Source organism: Oncorhynchus mykiss, chromosome 5, assembly GCF_057628025.1.
Source record: "Oncorhynchus mykiss isolate SJ-2025 chromosome 5, ASM5762802v1, whole genome shotgun sequence".
In the NCBI taxonomy this organism is placed as follows: domain Eukaryota; kingdom Metazoa; phylum Chordata; class Actinopteri; order Salmoniformes; family Salmonidae; genus Oncorhynchus; species Oncorhynchus mykiss.
In genome coordinates, this window is record NC_143026.1 from 30706115 (window position 1) to 30732100 (window position 25986).

The following is a 25986-nucleotide window of genomic DNA, read 5'->3' on the forward strand; positions in this document are numbered from 1 at the left end:
ATCATCATGGACCTCAGCCACCAGAACCAGGGCATGTTCACCTCGTTACCATCTAGAAGGCGGAGACAGTACAGGTGCATCAAAGCTGGGACCAAGAGACTGATTAACAGCCTCTATCTCTAGGCCATTAGACTGTTTTAACAGTCACCACTAGCCAGCCTCTGCCCAATACCCTGCCATGAACCTTAGTCACCGTTACTAGCCGGCTACCACCCTGCACCTTAGAGACTGCTGCCCTATGTACACAGAGTCATTGAACACTGGTCACTTTAATAATGTTTACATACTGAGAAGGGCTTACCAAGAAAAACTTCCAAAAGGACTAATTCAAGGTAAAAAGCGTGAAGGCCCATCGGAATTCTTAAATGTTTACATTCTGTTTTACCCACATTACATAGTGCCTTCGGGAAGTATTCAGACCCCTTGACTTTTTCCACAATTTGTTACATTACAGCCTTATTCTAAAATGGATTAAATTAAAAAAAACGTATCCTCTGCTGCAGAGAATAAGTTTATTAGAGTTACTGCGTGCTGGACTTGAGGGTTCAAAACGGGCTCCCTGCTTGTTTCAATACATTATTATGCAAGTCTCAGAGCAAATAGCCTGGATTGTTACTCCCATCTCGTTCCTCGCTCTCTTCCACGCGTCATTCTCCGCCTGAGTGGCTCGCTTGTGGGCGTGCTGGCAGGATGTACTGTTTTTTAATCTGTATATATTAATTACAAATCAGCCTTTTCTTAAATCATTTTTCTAGTCTATTGCATAGTTACAATGTGTAATCATTGATGTCCCAGGAGCAGGAGTGGTAAACACTGTTGAAGTGTATAATTGTGATACATACATGCAGACACAGCATCATCAAAAGAATGGAGTTTGATACACCTGGTATTGGATATGACTGAAAATAACTTGCTAAATAGTGATTTTCGTAAATTAAATGCACATTTACTGACATATTCCTCTCAATTGTAATTGTTTTGCTTGACTCATTATGACGTTATAATTTCTTAAATTTGCTTCCACCATAATGTTTTGTCAGCCATCTTTGCTGAAGAAAGTCACCAGGGACAGGTGGTTCACGTCAAATTCGTGATTGGAACCACTCGATATGATTGGTCATATAAAAACCTTGGGACCCAAATGCATAATGAGTGCTCTAACTTCCCATTGTGGTGGTCTGGAGCAATGAGGCTGTGATGCTGGGTACCTCTAAATCCCGTGGTGTAAGCTCGCAACTTTTAAAGGAGGAACTACTCTATTCCTGACTCTGACATTGCTCATTCTGTTATGTCTTAATTTCTTCCTTTTTACTTTTTAGATTATGTGTGTATTGCTAGATATTACTGTACTGTTGGAGTTGGAAACACCAGTGTTTCGCTTGTACCCGACCAACACACTTTGATTTGAACACATCTCCTCCGCCCTTGTAGCAGTCCTTCTGGTGTTACAAAAGATCAGTACGGCCCTCACATAAAGCAGTTATTCTAGTGTTACAAAAGATCAGTACGTCCCTCACATATAGCAGTTATTCTAGTGTTACAAAAGATCAGTACTGACCTCAAAGCAGTTTGTATTGGACTAATCCATGATAAACCTAGTTGCTGTTGGGCAAGGAGACACTCAATAGCTATAGCAAGAACTGTTAATTTTAAGTACACAGCATGTGAGAACAAGCTGTAATGCACAAGCAGAAATCAATGCAGGTAACAATGTTTTTCCTTCTGTGAGAGAGTCCCCTTAACAAGGTGAATGTACTCCAGTGCAGACTGTGACAGCAGAGACATTTTTAGTTGTCTCAGGGACTGTAAAACAAGAGACTTTTAAAATGGGATTGAGTGAAGCAGCATCAAATATGTTGAATGAGCAGTTTGACGAAATTACCTTATTTCTTTGAATCTAATATGGCTATTTACTTACTTTTGTAGCTCTTCGTCAGAAGCACGCTTTTTGTAAGTAGTTAATCCTAATTGTCCTCTCCAAGCTTGAATTTAGCCGGAAAGGATCTGAGAACTGTGATTGGTTGAAGATTGGCCTATGACATGATATTGGCCTATGTCTCGTCTTGCTCTGCTCAGAATATCAGATCTCAAAAACGATTGGAGAAGTGTTTAACATCACCAGTACCTCATCCTTATCATATATTTATTTTGATAAAATCTACCTTTTTTGCTAAATACTTTAAGTGGTGTTTGAATTTGCTGATAAAATGCGGGACATGATTGTTTGGTTGCGGGACACTGGACAAAGGGCCAAAATGCGGGACTGTCTCGCACAATCCGGGACATGTGGTCACCATAGTTGAGGTGTCAGATCTAAAGTTCAGTGTCTCCACCAGAGGAGTTACTAAAACTAAAAGTAGACTCCTGCTGGGTTTTCCCTCAGAGTTTTTTCTTAGCTCTTCCTCTTTCACCTCCCTGTTTAATTATTCACTCTTAACTTATCCAACTGTCTCCCACCCCCCTGTGCCCAAACAGTACTGTATATAAAAACTCCCAAAGGCAGGGAGGTCTGTGGCTCTCACTGGGTGTCTTGCATTAGTCTATAGTGGCTTCCTCTCCTTGTCTCCTCTACTTCATCTGCACAGACAATACATGATAGTAGACAAGCAAATGGAAACGAGATACGGGGAGGAAACTCCTGTTGTTGACTCCTGTTGTTTCCCATGGCAATCTAAAGCAGACAGGTTCCCACTATACTTTACTACTTACCGAGTCGTATGCTTACTCAAACACACCTAGGCCTCTGATGCAATGGTCAGTGCAATGTGTTTTATTCATGAGGTATGCCAGATAACTGAAAGGATTCTATGTATTTTAAGATTCAGACCCATATAAAAAAGACCACTGTTGACATTTAGGTAGTCATCATTTGTTTGCTCTGCGGTCCCTGCATATTTATTCTATTCCTGTAATGCGAGCTGTGAGAACAATGGTCGCAACACACACACATTATATACAGAATATGCACACACACACACAAACACACTCACACACACATATTTAGCCTATTTCCCATACAAAGTAAGCCTTTCCTGGCATTTACCTCAAACTCGGTCTACACAAATAGTTTCTTCCTCTCTAGCATTTAGCCCAAATAATATTTAATTGGCTCAATTTGCTAATGAGGAGATTAAGCATTGAGTCACTGGGAGTTCTCCAGTTCATCTCTCAGGTCCCTCCTTCTACTGTCATCCTCCACAACTCCTTGGCTTTATTCTGCTTCATCTATCCCCCCTTATCTCTCTCATCCCTTCCCTCGTCCCATCTCTCTCTCTCTCTATATCCCCCTCCTCTCTCTCTTCCCTTTCCCCTCCCTCTGGTTTCTGTTTGTCTATTGGGCATCATAATAGTCAGGGGTTACAGTACATGTCTCCCCTCCCCCACTCCCCCTCTCTCCATCGTCTCTCCCCCTCGCCCCACAGCCTGCATAAATTTGTCCACTCAGATAAGTTGCTTTTCCCAGCGATTGTTGTTACAGTCCACAGAATCACATCTATTTAGTAGGAAAGAGCTCAGACTGCAGCTTAGAACCATCTAAATAATGGACAGTGAGAAGACACCAGTACAGAGAACACTGCATTCTCCACTCTCACTGGATGGAGCAAGACCTAGGCTAGTTGCTGCACTGTACAGTGTGTGTAGTGTGTGTGTGCTTGCATTCAAATGCTTCAAATGCAAATATTCCTGTTCTCTTCCCTTCCTCTCTCTTCCTGACTAACAGTGCGGTTGTTCTGTGGGCTGCTGTAGGAGGTCAGCGGCTGGTATTACCTACTGGGGGGAGGAGCTGGGGAAGACCAAGCACCTGAGAGTGTGCTCCCATCCCCAACAAATCCAATAACACACCACCGGTCAGTGGAGCATCGAGCCATTCTACATCTGCGTGTGCTATAGTACATGTGTACTGTATGCAGTGTATGAGGGTTTAAATATACGGTGGTATATTCAGGGGAGCTCAGATGAGTGCACATATATGTCTATCGTGTATCTGTATCTGTCCAGCAGACCTCCACTGAGTCGAGTGTGTGTGTGTGTGTTATATGTGTGTGTGTAAGAGTGTGTGCGGACTGTACCGGGCTCGCAGCTGGGGCAATCTAAAGGGGCCTTGGCATTCTGGGTCGGGAGGTGGGGTGAGGGGTGTGGGGAGAAATGGGGATTAAGGGAGTCAGGGAGAGCGAAGTGTGGAGGGAGGTAGGGAGGGAGGAGGGGGCTGGACAAGCAGTCGGCTTCTGAGGGGTTGCAAACAGCTCTGTGTTTGTACTGTGTGCTGGAGTGAAACTGCAGAGCTTCACACACGCTGCTGTTTACTTTCATTCTTTCCTCCACACTGTCCATATTTTCTTGTTTTCTGTGGAGAAGAGTGACTGTTCCCTCTCTCTCACCCGTCTATGCTCTTTCACCTTGGTGCTGGTGGACTATAGACGAGTTATGATTTTGAGTGCCTGCCCCCTGAGCAGCCTGGAGTAGGTGAGTGTTGCCTTTGTGCACTCAGGAGTACAGTATAGTGTTGTTGTTTGAGATGTAGAAAGATAGAAGCGCTTAATTAGCAGGTTTTAGTGTTCATTGTCTCCTCTCTGTCTTTCGGTTGTCTCTCTCTCTCACTCTCTTTTCTGAGTGAGTGAGTGAGTGAGTGAGTGAGTGAGTGAGAGACACACACCTTTGATGCATTATTTAATTACATTGTAATGGTATGCCTTTTGTAATTAATATTTGCATGTCATCCTCTCAGATTGAGATTGACCCAATGAAATAGTAATCACGCTCATTTGCCATGCTTGACTAAACTCAGATTGTCTCATGCAATTTGCAACTAGTTTTAGGAATGGTGTGTGTGTGTGTGTGTTTATATTATGTATATAATGGCTGTCTGATAAGAACTGGGGCAGCTGTCACTTCAGACTTTTAGTGCTGGTTAGAAAGTATTTGTGTTCTGACAATGGCATGAGGCTGCTCAGACCCATGCCTAGGGGTGAGATGGGAAAACGTTCCTTCATTCTGAAGCTGATGGACTGAAATTAATCTAAAAGCTACAGTGTTAGAGTAAGGATAGGCCACAAAGCTCATTTCTATAGCCACATGACAGTAGGAGCTACACACAGCCTTCTACAAAAAAACATATTTTTATTATTCTTTATTATTCACATCTGAATCGATCTTAACAAAGGTTGAACATAAGTTAAGATATTAAATGCAGACCAGACTAGAGTTCGGCTGATTATGATTTTTCAACACCGATAACGATACCAATTATTGGAGGACCAAAAAAGCAGATACAGATTAATCGGCCGATTTTTAAAATGTATTTGTAATAATGTAATAGAAAAATACTGAATGAACACTTATTTTAACTTAATATAATATATCAATAAAATCAATTTAGCCTCAAATAAATAATGAAACATGTTCAATTTGGTTTAAATAATGCAAAACCAAAGTTTTGGAGAAGAAAGTAAAAGTGCAATATGTGCTATGTAAGAAAGCTAACGTTTAAGTTCCTTGCTCAGAACATGAGAACATATTTTATTTATTTATTTTATTTTATTTCACCTTTATTTAACCAGGTAGGCAAGTTGAGAACAAGTTCTCATTTACAATTGCGACCTTGCCAAGATAAATCAAAGCAGTTCGACACATACAACAACTCAGAGTTACACATGGAGTAAAACAAACATACAGTCAAATATAAGTCTATATAAAATGTGAGCAAATGAGGTGAGATAAGGGAGGTAAAGGCAAAACAAGGCCATGGAGGCAAAGTAAATACAATATAGCAAGGAAAACATTGGAATGGTAGATTTGCAGTGGAAGAATGTGCAAGGTAGAGATAGGTAGAGGTGTGTGTGCACCGTGTGTGAAACAGTGTGTGACTCTTCATGTCAAAGCCTGTGGGTGTCTGTTGTGTGTGTGTGCATGTGTGTGTGCATGTGTGCATCCCACATCAGTGCTGATTCTCTCCTGTGCTGTTGGCATCTGGGTGAATGTAGGGCAACTAAACTCTGTTTGTCCTAACCAGAAACATGGACATGGGACTGGGAAAATCCAATTCATTTACATCTATGTCTATTGTAGCCTTCCTCTCCTTATCTTTCTTAATCTCACCCACTTTTCTCTCCCACAGTACCACTCTCATCCATGTCCTGTTCTTTTTTCTCTCATTCTCAATCCCTTTATGTCTCGCTCTCCCTTTCTCTCTCACCCTCTCTCTCACTCATTAACGCTTATCTTTCATCCATCTCCTTTGCAATCTCTTACACATCATTAGTTGTATAAGAAATTAATAGAAAGTATTTTTTATCACACATTCAGGTTGACATGACAGGTTACAACTAATGCTTATATGATACATTTGGTTTTTAAAATCATACCTTCAGGCCATCCTCTGAGAGCATCCCAGTGATAACAAAGCGATCTAGGAACAAGAACAGGAGTGGGGCTTGAACCAGCGATACTCCAATTACTGACCAGAATGGTTCAGACGTTGTTGTCCAATTACACCCAGGAAGGCTACAGTATATTTGTCCAGTGAAGCTAAAGGAGGAAGTGGAGCAGATGTGTTGGGCATGCTCCCTACAGCGGTGTAGTGTTGGTCAGTGTACCATGCAACTGATCAATTTGGCCTAGTTTCAAGTTTTAAGTTTTAAGTCCAAGACAGAATTTTGTCGAGGCACAGATCTGGGGAAGGGTACCAAAAACTTTCAGCAGCATTGAGGATCCCCAAGAATACAGTAACCATCATTCTTAAATGGAAGAAGTTCGGAACTATCAAGAATCTTCCTAGAGCTGGCCGCATGGGCAAACTGAACAATCAGCTGAGAAGGGACTTGGTCAGGGAGGTGACCAAGAACCCAATGGTCACTCTGACAGAGCTCCAGAGTTCCTCTGTGGAGATGGGATAACCTTCCATAAGGACAACCATCTCTGCAGCACTCCACCAATCAGGCCTTTATGGTAGAGTGGCCAGACGGAATCCACTCCTCAGTAAAAAGGCACATGACAGCCTGCTTGAAGTTTGCCAAAAGGCACCTAAAGCACTCTCGGACCATGAAAAACAAAAATGAAATGTATCTGATCTGATGAAACCGAGATAGAACACTTTGGTCTGAATGCCAAGCGTCAAGTCTTGAGGAAACCTGGCACCATCCCTACAGTGAAGCATGGTGGTGGCAGCATCATGATGAGGGGATGTTTTTCAGCAGCAGGGACTGGGAGACTAGTCAGGATCGAGGGAAAGATGAACAGAGCAAAGAACAGAGAGATCCTTGATGGAAACCTGATCCAGAGTGCTCAAGACCTCAGACTGGGGTGAAGGTTCACCTTCCAACAGGACAACGACCCTAAGCACATAGCAAAGACAATGCAGGAGTGGTCTCTGAATGTCCTTGAATGGCCCAGCCAGAACTCGGACTTGAATCCGATCGAACATCTCTGGAGAGACCTGAAAATACCTGTGCAACGACGCTCTCCATCCAACATGACAGAGCTTGAGAGGATCTGCAGAGAAGAATGGGAGAATCTCTCCAAATACAGGTGTGCCAAGCTTGTAGCATCATACCCAAGAAGACTCAAGGCTGTAATCGCTACCAAAGGTGCTTCAACAAAGTACTGAGTAAAGAGTCTTAATATTTAAGTAAATATGATATTTCATTAAAAAAAAAAATTGACATTTGCCATCATTTCTAAAAACCTGTTTTTGCTGTTTCATTATGGGGTATTGTGTGTAGATTGATGAGGGAAAAAACAGATTTAATCTATTTTAGAATAAGGCTGTAACATAACAATGTTGAAAAAGTCAAGGGGTCTAAATACTTTTCGAATGCACTGTATGTATAGGGGTAAGGTTACTAGGCATATTTGATAAACAGAGTAGCAGCAGCGTATGTGAAGATTGTATGTTAGTGGGCGTGTGGGTGTGTATCTTCAGTATAAATGTATGTGTGTGTGAGCAAATTATGAAGTGTGTGGTTGTGTGTGTTAGAGTATCAGGGGGCATGAGTGTGTAGGGCCCTGTGAATGTGCATAGAGACAGTGTAAAACATGTATAAAATTGTCAACTCAACTAGTCCGTGTAGCTATTTAGTTATCTATTCAGCAGTCTTATGGCTTGGGGATAGAAGCTGTTCAGGAGCCTGTTGGTGTCAGACTGTACCGCTTGCCGTTCGGAAGCAGAGAGAACAGTCCACGACCCATCTGAATGCAAAGCCCCAGGGGCAGGATGGGTAACAGCCCTGTTGCATCTGCCAATCTGCACTGTTCACACAACACAGCTGTTAGCCTGACAGAATATAATAAAATAGAATACAATACAATAGAATAGAACCACTAACTTGCTCTAGCCACACAGTGCCTTCTAGGCAACAGAACCAACAAAGACAACAGCCTATGTCCACCCAACAAGCAATATGGAAATTGGGATCCAATTGACATAAGCCTGGCTCTCTGTTTGTTATATAAGGAAGAGAACTGAAGTGTGTTATCAGAAGACTAAAAGTCAATTTTCTGGGAGAATATGGGAGATGACAAAAGAGCTGGCTGAATGGAGGCTCTTGATGTTAATCGTGCTGTTAAATAAAAGCAGAGAGATAGAGGGAGCGATGCATGATTGGCGTCACTTATGGCTGCAATTTCAGATAAGGGTTGTGTTCATTTAGTTTGTCTCATGCCTTAAAATAAGGTCACACAATTAAAACACTTTTTTTGCCATGCCCAGTCAGACTAGTGAACACACAGAGAGAGGGAAATGTACAGAGATAGAGTGTGGGAGGTGAGAGGGAGAGGTGTATGATAAAGTCAGAGTGAAAGAGAGGAAGGAAAACATGGTTTCTGACCCCAGTTTGTCACTCCCACAGCGCTTTGAACTTAACCGCAATGAATGTCCCCAGTCTGTCACCCTGAAGAGCTCCGGCAGACATCAGAGGAAAGGATTCAGACATTTCAGCTGTGATTTAGAATTTCATGACTAAATTACTAAATAATAGGCTACATCAGGTTTGTAAAGGGACAGCCACCCACGTTAAAATGGCCTCCGTAGGGGCCTCCCGGGTGGCGCATGGTGCATGGTGTTTCCTCCGACACACTGGTGCGGCTGGCTTCCGGGTTGGATGCGCGCTGTGTAAGAAGCAGTGCCTCTTGGTTAGGTTGTGTTTCGGAGAACGCATGGCTTTCGACCTTCGTCTTCGGAGTTGTAGCAATGAGACAAGATAGTAAATACTAACAATTGGATACTACGAAATTGGGAAGAGAAAAAGGGGATTTTTTAAATGGCCTCCGTGAATGCTTTGCTTATAGTGAGGTGAGCCAGGGTCATCTGAGAGAGCCAGCATGATCTCTGACACTGCTGTTATGTGTGTGTCTCTGGCAATGAATACTACTAATAGGATTATTCAAATGAAGAATTAGGCTACCTGAGAGCAGCTATGTGAGTAACAAAAAGGTTTCAAACTTTGATGCAAATCTAAGACCAAATACACTGCAGATGCAAGGTTTCTAGCCCGTGTAGAGTCATACTAGCAAGCCTTGCTATTAGAGTCCCACAATAGGCTCATAGCATCAGTAGGACTGAGATTGGGTCTCTCCTGCTCTCGAATTGGACTACAGACATAGTGTTGCACAGTCTCCCTCTCAACCTAGCATGCTCTGCTCTGAGTGTGACGCACGGCGTGCAAGACCACTGCTCTTCCATTCCCTTCCAAAAGGAGTGCACATCAACATGGGCCAGACTGTTAGCATAATTGACCTGGATACGGCCTTGCATTTGAAAGGCTAATTTAAGAACTTCTCGGGGAGTGAGAGAGATCCACCACAACACCTCTTTGGTCATTCTAATACAGAAGTGGGTTAGACAGTTAGAAAATGGGTTAGACAGTTAGCCAATGGGTTAGATAGTTAGACAAATGGTTAGACAGTTGGGCAATGGGTTAGACAGTTGGGCAATGGGTTAGACAGTTCGACAATGGGTTAGACAGTTCGACAATGGGTTAGACGATGGGTTAGACAGTTCGACAATGGGTTAGACGATGGGTTAGACAGTTAGACAATTAGACCGGGTTAGATAATGGGTTAGACAGTTAGACAATGGGTTAGACGATGTTTTAGACAGTTCGACAACGGGTTAGACGATGGGATAGACAGTTAGACAATTAGACCGGGTTAGATGATGGGTTAGACAGTTAGACAATTAGACAATGGGTTAGACGATGGGTTAGAGAGTTCGCCAATGGGTTAGACGATGGGTTAGACAGTTAGACAATGGGTTAGACAGTTAGACAATTAGACCGGGTTAGATGATGGGTTAGACAGTTAGACCATGGGTTAGACAATGGGTTAGACAATTAGACAATGGGTTAGACGATGGGTTAGACAATGGGTTAGACAGTTAGACAATTAGACAATGGGTTAGATGATGGGTTAGACAATAGGTTAGACAGTTAGACAATTAGACAATGGGTTAGACAATAGGTTAGACAGTTAGACAATTAGACAATGGGTTAGAGGATGGGTTAAAAAGTAATAAAAAAAATAAATAAATAAAAAAAGTCTAACAGTTAAACAACTGGTTAGGCAGTTAGACAATTAGACAATGGGTTAGACAATAGGTTAGACAGTTAGACAATGGGTTAGACAATGGGTTAGACAGTTAGACAATTAGACAATGGGTTAGACGATGGGTTAGACAGTTAGACAACTGGTTAGACAGTTAGACAATTAGACAATGGGTTAGACAGTTATACAATTAGTTAGACAATGGGTTAGACAGTTGGACAATGGGTTAGACAATGGGTTAGACAGTTAGACAATTATACAAAGGGTTAGACAGTTAGACAATGGGTCAGATAGTAGAGATAGGTAATGCAGATCATATGAGATCCCACACTCTTACATAACCTTATGTATTGGATGAATAAGGGAGAATGGACTGCCCTTCATGGTTTTGGAGTGTTGGGTGTACGTTTACAATTGAGTCATTTTGCAGACGCTCTTATCCAGAGTGACTTACGTTAGTGCATTCCTCTTAAGATAGCTAGGAGGGACAACCACATATCACAGGCATAGAAAGGACAGGGACTCAGGGGGAAGCTGGTTCCACCATTGGGGTGCCAGGACAGAGAAGAGCTTGGACTGGGCTGAGTGGGAGTACAGTCGTGGCCAAAAGTTTTGAGAATGACACAAATATTAATTTCCACAAAGTTTGCTGCTTCAGTGTCTTTAGATATTCTTGTCAGATGTTACTATGGAATACTGACGTATAATTACAAGCATTTCATAAGTGTCAAAGGCTTTTATTGACAATTACATGAAGTTGATGCAAAGAGTCAATATTTGCAGTGTTGACCCTTCTTTTTCTAGACCTCTGCAATCTGCCCTGGCATGCTGTCAATTAACTTCTGGGCCACATCCTGACTGATGGCAGCCCATTCTTGCATAATCAATGCTTGGAGTTTGTCAGAATTTGTTGGTTTTTGTTTGTCCACCCGCCTCTTGAAGATTGCCCACAAGTTCTCAATGGGATTAAGGTCTGGGGAGTTTCCTGGCCATGTACCCAAGATATCGAAGTTTTGTTCCCCGGGCCACTTAGTTGTCACTTTTGCGTTATGGCAAGGTGCTCCATCATGCTGGAAAAGGCATTGTTTGTCACCAAACTGTTCCTGGATGGTTGGGAGAAGTTGCTCTTGGAGGATGTGTTGGTACCATTCTTTATTCATGGCTGTGTTCTTAGGCAAAATTGTGAGTGAGCCCACTCCCTTGGCTGAGAAGCAACATGAATGGTCCCAGGATGCTTTACTGTTGGCATGACACAGGACTGATGGTAGAGCTCACCATGTCTTCTCCAGACAAGCATTTTTTCCGGATGCCCCAAACAATCGAAAAGGGGATCAGAGAAAATTACTTTACCCCAGTCCTCAGCAGTCCAATCCCTGCACCTTTTGCAGAATATCAGTCTCTCCCTGATGTTTTTCTTGGAGAGAAGTGGCTTCTTTGCTGCCCTTCTTGACGCCAGGCCATCCTCCAAAAATCTTTGCCTCACTCTGCGTGCAGATGCACTCACACCTGCCTGCTGCCATTCCTGAGCAAGCTCTGTACTGGTGGTGCCCCGATCCCGCAGCTGAATCAACTTTAGGAGACGGTCTTGGCGCTTCCTGGACTTTCTTGGGCGCCCTGATGCCTTCTTCACAACAATTGAACCGTTCTCCTTGAAGTTCTTGATGATCCGATAAATGGTTGATTTAGGTGCAATCTTACTGGCAGCGATATCCTTGCCTGTGAAGCCCTTTTTGTGCAAAGCAATGATGACGGCACGTGTTTCCTTGCAGTTAACCATGATTGACAGAGGAAGAACAATGATTCCAAGCACCACCCTCCTTTTGAAGTTTCCAGTCTGTTATTCGAACTCAATCAGCATGACAGAGTGATCTCCAGCCTTGTCCTCGTCAACACTCACACCTGTGTCAACGAGAGAATCACTGACATGATGTCAGCTGGTCCTTTTGTGGCAGGGCTGAAATGCAGTGGAAATGGTTTTTTTTGGCAAAGAGGGACTTGATCACTCTTCATAATATTCTGGAGTATATGCAAATTGCCATCATACAAACTGAGGCAGCAGACTTTGTGAAAATGTATATTTGTGTCATTCTCAAAGCTTTTGGCCATGACTGTAGAGTATGTCTGTGTAGAGGAAGATCTGTTTACATGTGTTAGTGTGTGTGAGAGGGCTTGTGTGAGTGTGTAATTTATAATGGATTTACATTAGATTATGTAAATGTAGAGGGCAATGTTTCAGAGGATTTTTAAATGTCCGCTTGTGTCTCTCTGTGTGTGTGTGTCTGTATGTGTCTGCTTGTGTCTCTCTGTGTGTGTGTGTGTGTGTGTGTGTGTGTGTGTGTGTGTGTGTGTGTGTGTGTGTATGTCTGCCTGTGTCTTTGTGTGTCTGCTTGTGTCTCTGTTTCTGCTTGTGTCTGTCTGTGTCTGTTTGTGTTTCTGTCTATGTCTGCTTGTGTATCTGTGTCTGCTTGTGTCTCTCTGTGTGTGTGTCTGCTTGTGTTTGTGTCTGCTTGAGTTTCTTTGTGTGTGTGTGTCTGCTTGTGTGTGTGTGTGTGTCTGCTCGTGTATCTTTCTATGTGTGTATGTGTGTGTGTCTGCTTTTGTCTCTCTGTGTGTGTGTGTGTGTGCGTGTGTGTGTCTGTTTGTGTCTCTCTCTGTGTCTGTGTCTGCTTGTGTGTGTGTCTGCTTGTGTCTCTATGTGTGTGTGTGTGTGTGTGTCTCTGTGTGTGTGTGTGCTTGTGTCTCTGTCTGTCTGTCTGTCTGTCTGTCTGTCTGTCTGTCTGTCTGTCTGTCTGTCTTTGTCTGTCGTGTGTGTACTCACCCTCCAGGACAGCTAGAGTATTTATAACTGACACAACGTGACCTGTACGTGTGTATGCATTTAACCATGTCTAATGCACTGCCCTCAAACGTTGTTACAACTAGGGTCAGAGGGTCTACACATGAAAGTGTCATCTGCATGCACATGCACTCTCCCCTCCCCCGAAGTACTGAAACATTTACACACCTACCCAACCCACTTCCCTATAGTTGGTTTTAGAGGAGAGGCGTAGCATTTGCTTGACATTGCTGCTGACATTGTAAGCACAACAGGAATGACAAAGATGAATCTCAACTTTGCCTGAGGCCATCCCATCATAAATCACAGTTTCTAATGTGTATATGTCAGATAAAAATATAGTTCCTCTAAAACAACAACAGAGGCAATCATATTCAATTTGATATTTCACGCTTGTTTCCATCAATGCCTACTGAAACACATGAGACCTTTCTACTGTATATTATTAGATTGTTTTTGTTGCTGCCCTTTAACAGATGGCTTTAAATTCCTTTTAATCTGCAAATTAAATATTTATAGGAAATTATAGTAAATGTCAAGCATCAATAATATCGCCCTGTTTCACATAGAGCTGCTGTCCTGAGAAAGTGTATATAACTTAGGTCTGTACTGATGTTTGTACTGACGCTGCTATGATTTAAGGTTAACTCATGCCTCATGCTACTGTCTTGTTGATCCAAAGTCAGATAACCCATCCTAAAAGGTCACATATCCTCTGTTCTTTCCTCTGGCCACTTCCTGCCACGTTGAACTGTCAAATACACAATAGTCAAACCATTGCTTTGTTTTGTTTCTCCAATCATAATCTTAATTTAGTTTTTCAGAGTTTATCCTGTTATACCGTATGTCAACCCCCAACGCCATATTAGAGTAGTTTTGTATCTGGTGTTAGGACCCTTTTTTTTCAACTTTCACCTAAAATGACATGCCCAAATCTATCTGCCTGTAGCTCATGACCTGAAGCAAGGAAATGCATATTCTTGATACCATTTGAAAGGAAACACTTTGATATTTGTGGAAATTTGAAATTAATGTAGGAGAATATAACACAATAGATCTGTTAAAAGATAATACAAAGAAAACACATCTGTTTTTTGTATTTTTGTTCCATCATCTTTGAAATGCAAGAGAAAGGCCACACCGTATTATTACAGTTTAGGCGCAATTTAGATTTTGTCCACTAGATGGCAGCAGTGTATGTGCAAAGTTTTAGACTGATCCAATGAACCACTGCATTATTGTTCAAAATGTTGTATCAAGTCTGCCCAAATGTGCCTAATTGGTTTATTGATACATTTTCAAGTTCATAACTGTGCACTATTCTCAAACAATAGCATGGCATTCTTTCACTAATAGCTACTGTAAATTGGACAGTGCAGTTAGATTAACAAGAATTTAAGCTTTTTGCCCATATCAGATCATATTAGCACACGTTAGTTTAACCGATCCCATAGAGGTTAATGTATTGGTTCATGGACTTTACAAGGTGTCGAAAGCATTCCATAGGAATGCTGGCCCATGATGACTCCAAGGCTTCCCACAGTTGTGTCAAGTTCACTGGATGTCCTTTGGGTGGTGGACCATACTTGATACACACGGGAAACTGTTGAGCGTGAAAAATCCAGAAGCATTGCAGTTCTTGACATAAACCGGTGCTCCTGTCACCTACTACCATACCCCGCTCTAAAGCACTGAAATATGTTGTCTTGCCCATTCAGCCTCTGAATGACACACATACACAATCCATGTCTCAATTGTCTCAAGGCTTAAAAATCCCCATTTAAATTGGTCTCCTCCCCTTCATCTACACTAATTGAAGTATATTCAACCATTGACATCAATAAGGGATCATAGCTTTCACCTGGTCAGTCCATGTCATGGAAAAGCAGGTGTCCTTAATGTTTTGTACACTGAGTGTACGAAAACATCCATTATTATTTTTTATATAGTCGAAAACACTTAGCTAGTCTCTGTAGACTGAATTTTAAGCCGAGAACAAACTAGGCTCATTAGGGAGAATTGGAGAGCTGAACCCTAGACAAATACATTGCCTCCAGAGACAATTCATACTGTTACGGTTTTCTTCCGGTGAAAGAGAGGAGGACCAAAATGCAGAGTGGTTATTCATAAACATCTTTAATGAAAGATGAAAATACAAACAGTATACAAAAACGTGAAAAACCGAAACAGCCCATTCTGGTGCAACAAACCCAGAGACAGGAACAATCACCCACGAAATACTCAAAGAATATGGCTGCCTAAATATGGTTCCCAATCAGAGACAACGATAAACATCTGCCTCTGATTGAGAACCACTCTAGGCAACCATAGACTTACCTAGACTACTTCACTAACCACAATCCCATAACCTACAAAAAAACCCTAGACAAAACACACCACATAAATACCCATGTCACACCCTGGCCTGACCAAACTAATAAAGAAAACACAAAATACTAAGACCAGGGCATGACACATACCCCTTGACTTATTCCATATTTTTCTGTGTTACAGCCTGAATTTGAAATGTATTAAATAGATTTTAATTCTCACCCATTTACACACAGTAATCCATAACGGCAAAGTGAAAACATGTTTTGAAGAATATATATATATATATATATATATATAGTTTTTTAATTGATTGAAAATTAAATAATTGATTGAAAATGAAATATCTCATTTATACACAGTACCAGTCAAGAGTTTGGACACAACTACTCATTAAAATGTTTTTTTCCTTTATTTTACTATTTTCTACAATGTATAATAATAGTGAAGACATCAAAACTATTAAAAAACACATATGGAATCATGTAGTAACCAAAAAAGTGTTAAACAAATCAATACATATATATTTTAGATTTTAGATTCTTCAAAGGAGCTACCCTTTGCCTTGATGACAGCTTTGCACACTCTTGGAATTCTCTCAACCAGCTTCACCTGGAATGCTTTTCCAACAGTCTTGAAGGAGTTCCCACATATGCTGAGCACTTTTTGGCTTCTTTTCCGTCACTCTGTGGTCCAACTCATCCCAAACCATCTCAATTGGGTTGAAGTTGGGTGATTGTGAAGATCAGGTCATCTGATGCAACACTCCATCACTCTCCTTCTTGGTCAAATAGCCCTTACACAGCCTGGAGGTGTGTTGGGTCATTGTCCTGTTGAAAACCAGATGGGATGGTGTATCGCTGCAGAATGCTGTGGAAGCCATGCTGGTTACGTATGCCTTGAATTATAAATAAATCACTGATTGTCACCAGCAAAGCACCCCCACACCATCACACCTCCTCCTCCAAGCTTCACAGTGGGAACCACACATCCAGAGATCATCCATTCACCTACTCTGCCGTTTCGCAAAGACACGGTGGTTGGAACCAAAAATCTCAAATTTGGACTCATCAGACCAAAGGACAGATTTCCACCGGTCTAATGTCCATTGCTCGGGTTTCTTGGCCCAAGCAAGTCTCTTCTTCTTATTGGTGTCCTTTAGTAGCGGTTTCTTTGCAGATATTTGACCATGAAGGCCTGTTTCATGCAGTCTCCTCTGAACAGTTGATGTTGAGATGTGTCTGTTACTTGAACTCTGTCAAGCATTTATTTGGGCTGCAATTTTTGAGGCTGGTAACTCTAATGAACTTATTCTCTGCAGCAGTGGTAACTCTGGGTTTTCCTTTCCTCATTAGAGCAAGTTTCATCCTAGCGCTTGATGGTTTTTGCGACTGCACTTGAATTTTTTTTTAAAGAGCTTGAAATATTCCGGATTGACTGACCTTCATGTCATAAAGTAATGATAGACTGTCGTTTCTCTTTGCTTATTTGAGCTGTTCCTGCCATAAAATGGACTTGGTCTTTTACCAAATAGGGCTATCTTCTGTATACCACCCTACCTTGTCACAACACAACTGATTGGCTCAAACAAATTAAGAAGGAAAGAAATTTCACAAATTAACTTTTAACAAGGCACACCTTTTTGTTTACTACATGATTCCATGTGTTATTTCATTGTTTTGATGTCCTCACTATTATTCTACAATGTAGAAAATAATACAAATAAAGAAAAAACTTGAAGTCAATACACCCTGAGTCAATACACGTTAGAATCACTTTTGGCAGCGATTTTAAGGAATTGTTTACAAATGTATTAAATATAAAAAAACAGAAATACTTTGTTTACATAAGCATTCAGACCCTTTGGTATGAGACCTGAACTTGAGCTCAGGTTCCTGTTTCCATTGATCATCCTTGAGATGTTTCTACAACTTGGTTGGAGTCCACCTGTGGTAAATTCAATTGATTGGACATGATTTGGAAAGGCACACACCTGTCTATATAAGGTCCCACAGTTGACAGTGCATGTCAGAGCAAAAGCCCAGCCTTGAGGTTGAAGGAATTGTCCTTAGAGCTCCGAGACAGGATTTTATTGAGTTACAGATGTGGGAAGGGTACCAAAACATTTCTGCAGAATTGAAGGTCCTCAAGAACACAGTGGCCTCCATCATTCTTAAACAGAAGAAGTTTGGAACCACCAAGACCCTTCCTACAGCTGGCCGCCAGTCCAAACTGAGCAATTGGCGGTGAAGGGCCTTGGTCAGGGAGGTGACCAAGAACCAAATGGTCACTCAGTTCTGCTGTGGAGATGGGAGAAACTTCCAGAAGGACAACCATCTCTGCAGCGCTCTACCAATCAGGCCTTTATGGTAGAATGGCCAGATGGAATCCACTCCTCAGTAAAAGGCACATGACAGCCCACTTGGAGTTTACCAAACAGCACCTAAAGACTCTTAGACAATGAGAAACAAGATTCTCTGGTCTGATAAAACCAAGAATGAACTCTTTGGCTTGAATGCCAAGTGTCACATCTGGAGGAAACCTGGTGCCATCCCTACGGTGAAGCATGGTGTTGGCAACACCATGTGGGGATGTTTTTCAGCGGCAGGGACTGGGAGACTAGTCAGGATTGAGGGAAAGATGAACGTGCCTCCCGGGTGGTGCAGTGGTCTAAGTCACTGCATCACAGTTGCTAGCTGTACCACTAGAGATCCTGGTTCGAGTCCAGGCTCTGTTGCAGCTGGCCTTGACCGGGAGACCCATTGGGTGGTGCCAATTGGCCCAGCGTCATCCGGGTTAGGGGAGGATTTGGCCGGCAGGGATGTCCTTGTCCCATCACGCTCTAACGATTCCTGTGGCGGTCTGGGTGTATGCACGTTGACACAGTCACCAGGTGTACAGTGTTTCCTCCAACACATTGGTGTGGCTGGTTTTTGGGTTAAGCTGGCATTGTTTCACGAAGCGATGCAGCTTGGTTGGGTCGTGTTTCGGAGGATGCATGGCCTGTATGCATTGTTATTGGTTTCGTTTCACCGCATCACTGCCATCTTACAGTATTTATGAAATCACATTAATACGGTACAGTATGTTAATACGGTTCACCTTTCTGAATGTGTCGTGATCACCCTATTCGCCCTGTGTTTAAACCAACCCACCCAAACCCTCCATGTCACAGACTGAGACAGTGGGATGACCCACAGATTGATTGACGTGACTCATAATCCCCATGGGCAGATTGGCCCCCGGCAGAAACAGGAAATAAGACATCTGCCAATCACAACGGCTACCCTCTGCCCAGTCGCCCTAAATGTCCCCGTCTTGTTGCGTAGTTCCGTGTGGCATGATGAGTCAGTCACCCTCAGTTTGGCTGAGCAGAAATCCTGTATGTCTGTCTGTAGTACTCTGCTACATTGTGTTCATCTATCTGTTAGCGCTGGGTGGTGTCATCGTCTTCGAGTCGCTTTCAGCTCCCCTGCTTTTGCTTCACAGTGGGCTGTTTTTGTGCAGTTAACCCAACCATAACAAGATGTAATTTCACCCCTACCATCACTTTGTGTTTGTGTGCTTTCCTTTCCTTTTTTCTCTCCTCCCCTCTCTGGCATATAGCTGTGACTTTAGGCTTCGGGGAGAATACTGTTTCATTCCATGTCTCTGCGCTGGCCTGCTTGTTTAAATGTCCTATTTTCCCTTGATTTACCCAGTACACAGGGCTCACCAGTCACATCCTGGTAATATGACTTATTTCCCTGGTAACGCGTCAGTAAGCATCTGATGGGTTACTATATCCAAGGCACTGGTGGTTAATGTGTTTTCACATCCTCTCTCTCATTCCCTTTTTCTCTCTCTCTCTCTCTCTCTCTCTCTCGGTCTGTCTGTCTGTATTTGGTGCAGCCTCCGCTCTGTCCTCTTCTGTTAGAGGTAACATTCCCTGACGGTTAGATGTGGTCAAGTGTGACAATGGGTCCTTTTCAAATGCCCAAAAGATGCTCTACTCACCACTCCAAATTCACAGCCACATTAAAAAATAGCTTTGATCTGCCTCATTCAGGGTCAGAGAGAGAGAGAGAGAGAGAGAGAGGTGGGGAGGGGGGTTATTTTCTGCATTATGCATCTTCCTTTCGATGCAAAACCCAGCACTGGGGTTCATGACCGAAGCGCTCTACCCACTGGGCACACCACGTCATTTCAACGTGAAAATTTGGGTCATATTTAGTTGAGATATTGATCAATAAGATTTCAACCTTAATCACCCACGCAAAAAGACAGCCAGAAGTTTGTTGAACTCCATTATATCGCTATGCTTTCGACCATTTAAAAGCCGAACCAAATTCCAATGGAAGAGCAATGTCTGATTTTTGGTTTAGTTGTCATCTAAATGTGTTATCAGAGCAATTTCGACCATTTAAATTCACAACAAAGTTCAAATTGGAATACATTGTCATATATTTTGTATTTATAACAACTTAATGTGTTATCCATCTAATAGCACAACCAAATGACTTGGATTGCAGTTGAGATTACATTAAAAGTACATGTGCAAGTGATCAATGCAGTTTGAGATTATTATAGCAATTGTGAATTGTAGACGAATTGTGGAAAAAGGATAGACAAACTGGACTTAAAGCCAGACTAAGGGGCGACAGGTAGCCTAGTGGTTAGAGCGTTGGGCCAGTAACCGAAAGGTTGCTAAATCGAATCCCCAGGCTGACAAGGTAAAAAATCTGACAAGGTAAAAAATCTGTCATCCTGCCCCTAAACAAGGCAGTTCCTAGGCCGTCATTGTAAATAAGACTATGTTCTGAAATGACTTGTCTAGTTAAATAAAAGTTAAATATAAAAGAAGTCAGTGGCACAGATGGACAATCCAAGCAGAAGATACATCTCCTACAAATGTTGATATTTGGTTGTGTTCAATATCCAGTTTGTCAACAAATTGATATGTTAGATTCATGTCTCCATCTCAACCAACAATCAAAGTTAAAGAATAAGACTAAATCTAATCTAATCAAATTTAAATGCACTTTAAATAAAGTTTGATTTAATTTAGTCCTATTCTTTCACTTAGATTTTTGGTTAAGATGGATGTGAAACTTCAACTTATGATTAACTTGAAGATTAAATTTGAATTCAACCAAAGCTTGAAACCCTAGAACTGAATTGAAGAATAGCTGTTAACACCTCTTAAGGATCCGCCCCTTTTTTTAAATTTTCGCCTAAAATGACATACCCAAATCTAACTGCCTGTGGCTCAGGACCTGAAGCAATAATATTAATATTATTCATACCATTTGAAAGAAAACACTTTGAAGTTTGTGGAAATGTGAAATCAATGTGGGAGAATATAACACATTAGCTCTGGTAAAAGATAATACAAAGAAAAAATGTGTTTTTTTTTGTATTTTTTTTGTACCATCATCTTTGAAATGCAAGAGAAAGACCATAATGTATTATTCCAGTCCAGGTGCAATTTAGATGTTGGCCACAAGAAGGCAGCAGTGCATGTGCAAAGTTTTATACTGATCCAATGAACCATTGCATTTCTGTTCGAAATGGTGTATCAAGACTGCCCAAATGTGCCTAATTGATTTATTCATAATTCATAAGTTCATAACTGTGCACTCTTCTCAAACAATAGCATGGTGTTCTTTCACTGTAATAGTTACTGTAAATTGGACAGTGCAGTTAGATGAACAAGAATTGAAGCTTTCTGCCCATATCAGATATGTCTATGTCCTGGGAAATGTTCATGTTACTTACAACCTCATGCTAATCACATTAGCCTACGTTAGGTCAACCGTCCTGTGGGGGACCCACCGATTGTGTAGAGGTTAATGACTTCCCAAATGATATACAGGCCTAAATACCATCATTGATGATATATGATTGATAAAGTATGGATACATTTAATTTGCTTTGTTAAATCTACCCCTTTTGAATGACTTTGATAGTAGCAGTGCATATGTTTAGTTATTACGAGATTTCTCAATAATTATTCTCATGATAGCACATTGGCAGTAGTCAGTGACAAATATCAAAGCTAAGCTGGGCTTTGTTAAAACCCTGGATTGGAGACCAAATTAATAACTGTAGACAGATCAACTCTCCAGTAGGAGATATTGCCCAGCCTATTGGTTTTTTCTGATAGTGCACAAAGTTGATTGTGTTTCAAAGGTAGAAAATCAACATATAAACAACACTTTGAATCATTGTGTTTCAAAGGTAGAAAATCAACATATAAACAACACTTTAAGTTCATGACTTAAAAAAAAAATCCAATGAATTTCCAAAAGTGGCAACCAACCATTGATGCCAATGAGAGAGAGAGATTCAATCACAATCTCAGTTACATCTTGTGTACTTGCTTAGTTTTCAGAATATTTTTCATTGAATTTAAACATAATTTAACATTCCTCTATGGTTCAGCCATAGCATTTATGTTGTTTTCAGCCATATTAGTAGAGGCAAAAATCATCTGCTACAGTATGTCTACCACTGAAATATACGCTACTGCACTTCATGACCCAGGGCTCCTTCGAGCCATGACACCTCATCAGCTACTTATCATTGTGTGAGTGTCACAGGGTTTTCAAAACCCCATCTCTCCCATTGACACCCAAGGCAACGTGTGTTTTGGTGCCCAGCACTACCATTATGGCCTCATGCTTGAGGTGATCTTAAACGACTGAGAAAGAAGTCTGCTTGATGGAAAGAACATTATCTCGTTCTCTCCATCAATTGTTTATTTGTTTGGAGTGTGAAAGGAGGGCCAGGATGTCAAGAGAGTGAGGAGTGCTTCCACGATACTTGGGGAGAGAGAGAGGTGTTTTATGGCCCGACAGTGCTGTGGCAAGACTGACTGACTGTGGCCAATGGCCAACACTATTCATTCCTCCTTACACATCTCTCTCTCCCTCTCTCTTTCTCTCTCACGGTCACTCTCACTCTCTCCTTGACTCTCATTTACTCTCCAACTCTTTTTTTCTCTTTACTTCTGTCTCCCCTAGTTTTTTTCCCTCCTCTCTCTCTCTCTGTCTCCATCTCATACATTCTCTCCATTTCTTCAGTCCCCCCCTCTCTGTTTAGAGGCTGTTTCTGGTGTGTTGTTACGCTGGCGGACAGTCTTGTGTGCCAGTAGGTGTGTGTGTGTGTGTCCCTTCACTCTGTGTGATTAATGGTCATCCAGACAAAGGGCCGATGGATGTGCAGGTTGGCTCTCTGGGGCCCCTCTGAGTTGGGTTTAAAGTGACGAAACTCTTAGACTCCTGCTTGAAGTTCACCCTGTTACCCCTGCAACCCGCCTGCAGGATGGGAGAATGTCCTCAGGGTGATCGACAGGGCTGTAGGAGAACTAATTGTGGCAGGGCAGTGTGTGTGTGTGTGTGTGTGTGTGTGTGTGTGCACGCTTCTGTGTTTAATGGATGTGTGTGTCTGTGCTAATGCGATTATGATAACTCCTCACGAGGCTAGCGCAATGCTGGGTATGCGAGGGGGGTGTTTCCATGGGGTGGATGAGTGTGAAATCAAATCTCACCATCTGCATGGGGAACAAGAGAGGGAGAGAGGGAGAGAGGGATAATGAAGTATAGAGCAGGAAAGAGCGAGAATGGCAGAGCAAAAGAAAATAAGAGAGAGTGTATTTCCTTATAGAGTGACTTGGGGGAGCGAGACACAGCTTTGTGTATAAGGAAAGAGAGAGAGAGGAAGGGAGAGAGAGTTGCAGCTCTATGTATAGAGAGTGAGGGAGGGAGGGAGGGCAGAAAGGAGGGATGGAGGAAAGGAGGGAGGGGGACCAGGCATCAGCATTGTGGGCCAGCTGAATGATGCCTTTATGAGGAATGGTTAAAAGGACATTGGGGGCGAGGCCCCATCACCATGGTAACCTCACAAGAGCCCTCGAAGGAGAGATAATGGAGTGAGAGGGAAGTTCCTTTTCTTTTTACCCCCTCCCTCCCTCTCTTGTGTTCTTCTCCTCTCTTGACTAGTTGGGCGCAACCTCACACCTTAGCGGAGTTACTCAGAGTTGAAAGTTCTGTTTGTGCCTTATTAGAGGGGTCCTAACTGACAACACACACCAAGGCAGCCCAGGACAGGCTTCATACATTGCCTTGTAACGTACAGAGACTTTTTTGGGCTGCAACATATTGCCATTGTTTTTGGCAGCCTCAAATTTGGGACTTTATCTTGCATCTGCAATATATTGAGGAGTTTTTTGGGGGCATCTTGTTGAGAATAAGAGCACGTTCCCCTGTTGGTGCCCTGAAGGTCCAGAGACAGAGAGGCAGAGATGTTCTCTAAAAGCAGTGTCTCAGCCTGTGACTCTTTTGTATTTCTTTCAGAGGCTCCGTTGTCAAACCATGGTGCTGCCTCCGAGACCACAAGCCCTGAGAATATGCAATGCTTAACGGTGAGTGACTCTTTTAGAACTTTCTCTCTATGTGTCTGTATACTGTATATCTGGGTATCTGTTTGAGACATGGAGCTGTGGTTAAAGTTGTGTGTGTGTGTGTGTGTGTGTGTGTGTGTGTGTGTGTGTGTGTGTGTGTGGTTGTGTGTGTGTGTCTCTTTTTTCATCACATTTCATATTTTTGAGGAATCGTCATAAACTGACAATACAAAAGAGCTTAAAAATATAACAACATTTTTTCGTGAGTGTGTTTGCATGCATGTGTTTGTGTGTGTGCATTATTTATAGCTAGGCTTTGTGTGCAGATGTTAAGAAAATGCCAGAATGTTGTGAAGTATGTAATGCTGTAATTGGTCGCATGTATGTGAGTCATATTGAGAAGATTGTTGTTGATGTTGAGAGAATGCCCAGTTTGTCATTTATGATGGTCATTCTCTGACCATGTTCTTAGAGAGCAGGAGATAAAGAGAGGGAGAGTTGAGAAGCAGATAGAGAGAGGGAGAGTTGAGAGGGAAATGGAGAGCGGGAGAATTGAGAGGCAGATGCTGAGAGGGAGAATTGAGAGGGTAAGTTGAGAGGGAGATGGGGAGAGAGAGTGAGATGGAGAGAGGTGAGAGGGAGATAAAGGCAGGGAGAGTAGAGAGGGAGAAATGTGAGGGTGAGTTGAGAGGAAGATGGGGAGATAGAGAGAGGGAGAGTAAAGAGAAAGAGGAAGAGTACAGCGTGTTTGTGACCCTCTTCACTTAATGATGCATATAAAACACATGCTCAAGTGCTGTTATGGTGCTCACAGCAGTTTCTCATGCTATCTACATTTAAGTCTATCTATAAATAATGGGGCCAATGGGAGAGTTGAGAGGGAGAGTTGAGAGGGGGATAAGGAGAGTTGAGAGGGAAATGGAGAGAGGGAGAATTGGGAGGGTGAGTTGAGAGGGAGATGGGGAGATGTTGAGAGGGAGATAAAAAGAGGGAGATAAAGAGAGGGAGAGTTGAGATGGAGAGTAGGAACAGTGCTGAACTTTCTCCATGTATAGACAATTTGTCTTACCATGGACTGATGTTTTCAAGGCTTTTAGAGATACTTTTGTAACCCTTTCCAGCTTTATGCAAGTCAACAATTCCTCTCAGAATGGCTAATATATGAATGTTATTTGATGTTAGCAAGTTATTGATTTCATTAACCTTATTTCTAAGGCTACATACAGTATAGTAATATGGGCAATTTTCAGCCCTTCCTGGGTAGCTTTTCAGTGATAGACATAATACTGAAAAGAGAAAAAAAAGCAAGAGAAAAAAATATACATCCAACAGTCCATGAATCAATTGGTGTGTGTGTGTGTGTGTGTGTGTGTGTGTGTGTGTGTGTGTGCGCTGCGGGGTTGAAGCTACGTACCCATAGGCTTGGCTTCTCTCATCCCTTCCAGACTTCTGTGAGGGAGGGTGGACAACAAGCCTGTCATAGGGAGGGTGGACAACGAGCCTGTCATAGGGAGGGTGGACAATGAGCTTGTCATAGGGAGGGTGGACAACGAGCCTGTCATAGGGAGGGTGGACAACGAGCCTGTCATAGGGAGGGTGGACAACGAGCCTGTCATAGGGAGGGTGGACAACGAGCCTGTCATAGGGAGGGTGGACAACGAGCCTGTCATAGGGAGGGTGGACAACGAGCCTGTCATAGGGAGGGTGGACAACGAGCCTGTCATAGGGAGGGTGGAAAATGAGCCTGTCATAGGGAGGGTAGAAAATGAGCCTGTCATAGCAGATGTAAGCAATGTCTCTACGTGCTCTGGCAGCTTTCATGGCTGGGATCAGCTCTTTCCTCTTCTGGCGCACAGCTTCATGATAGTCCTCCTTGAGGAAGATATACATTCCTCTCAAG

The 25986-nt window shown here is 42.4% G+C and overlaps 1 protein-coding gene across 5 annotated transcripts in view; it reads left to right on the top strand.

Annotated features, from left to right (window-relative positions):
* The first annotated feature begins 4243 nt into the window (after positions 1–4243).
* The window catches only part of rgs3a (regulator of G protein signaling 3a), a 182693-nt gene continuing 160950 nt past the window's right edge, over positions 4244–25986 (top strand). For 2 of the 5 annotated variants that reach the window (XM_090234481.1, XM_090234484.1), the window contains exon 1: positions 23688–24107. In XM_090234481.1, the coding sequence (XP_090090607.1) occupies positions 23988–24107 (120 nt within the window). In that variant the 5' untranslated portion in view covers positions 23688–23987. Of the gene's footprint in view, positions 4465–23683; positions 24108–25986 lie in introns of those variants that run through there. The other 3 variants (XM_090234482.1, XM_090234483.1, XM_090234480.1) reach the window with 3 other exon arrangements.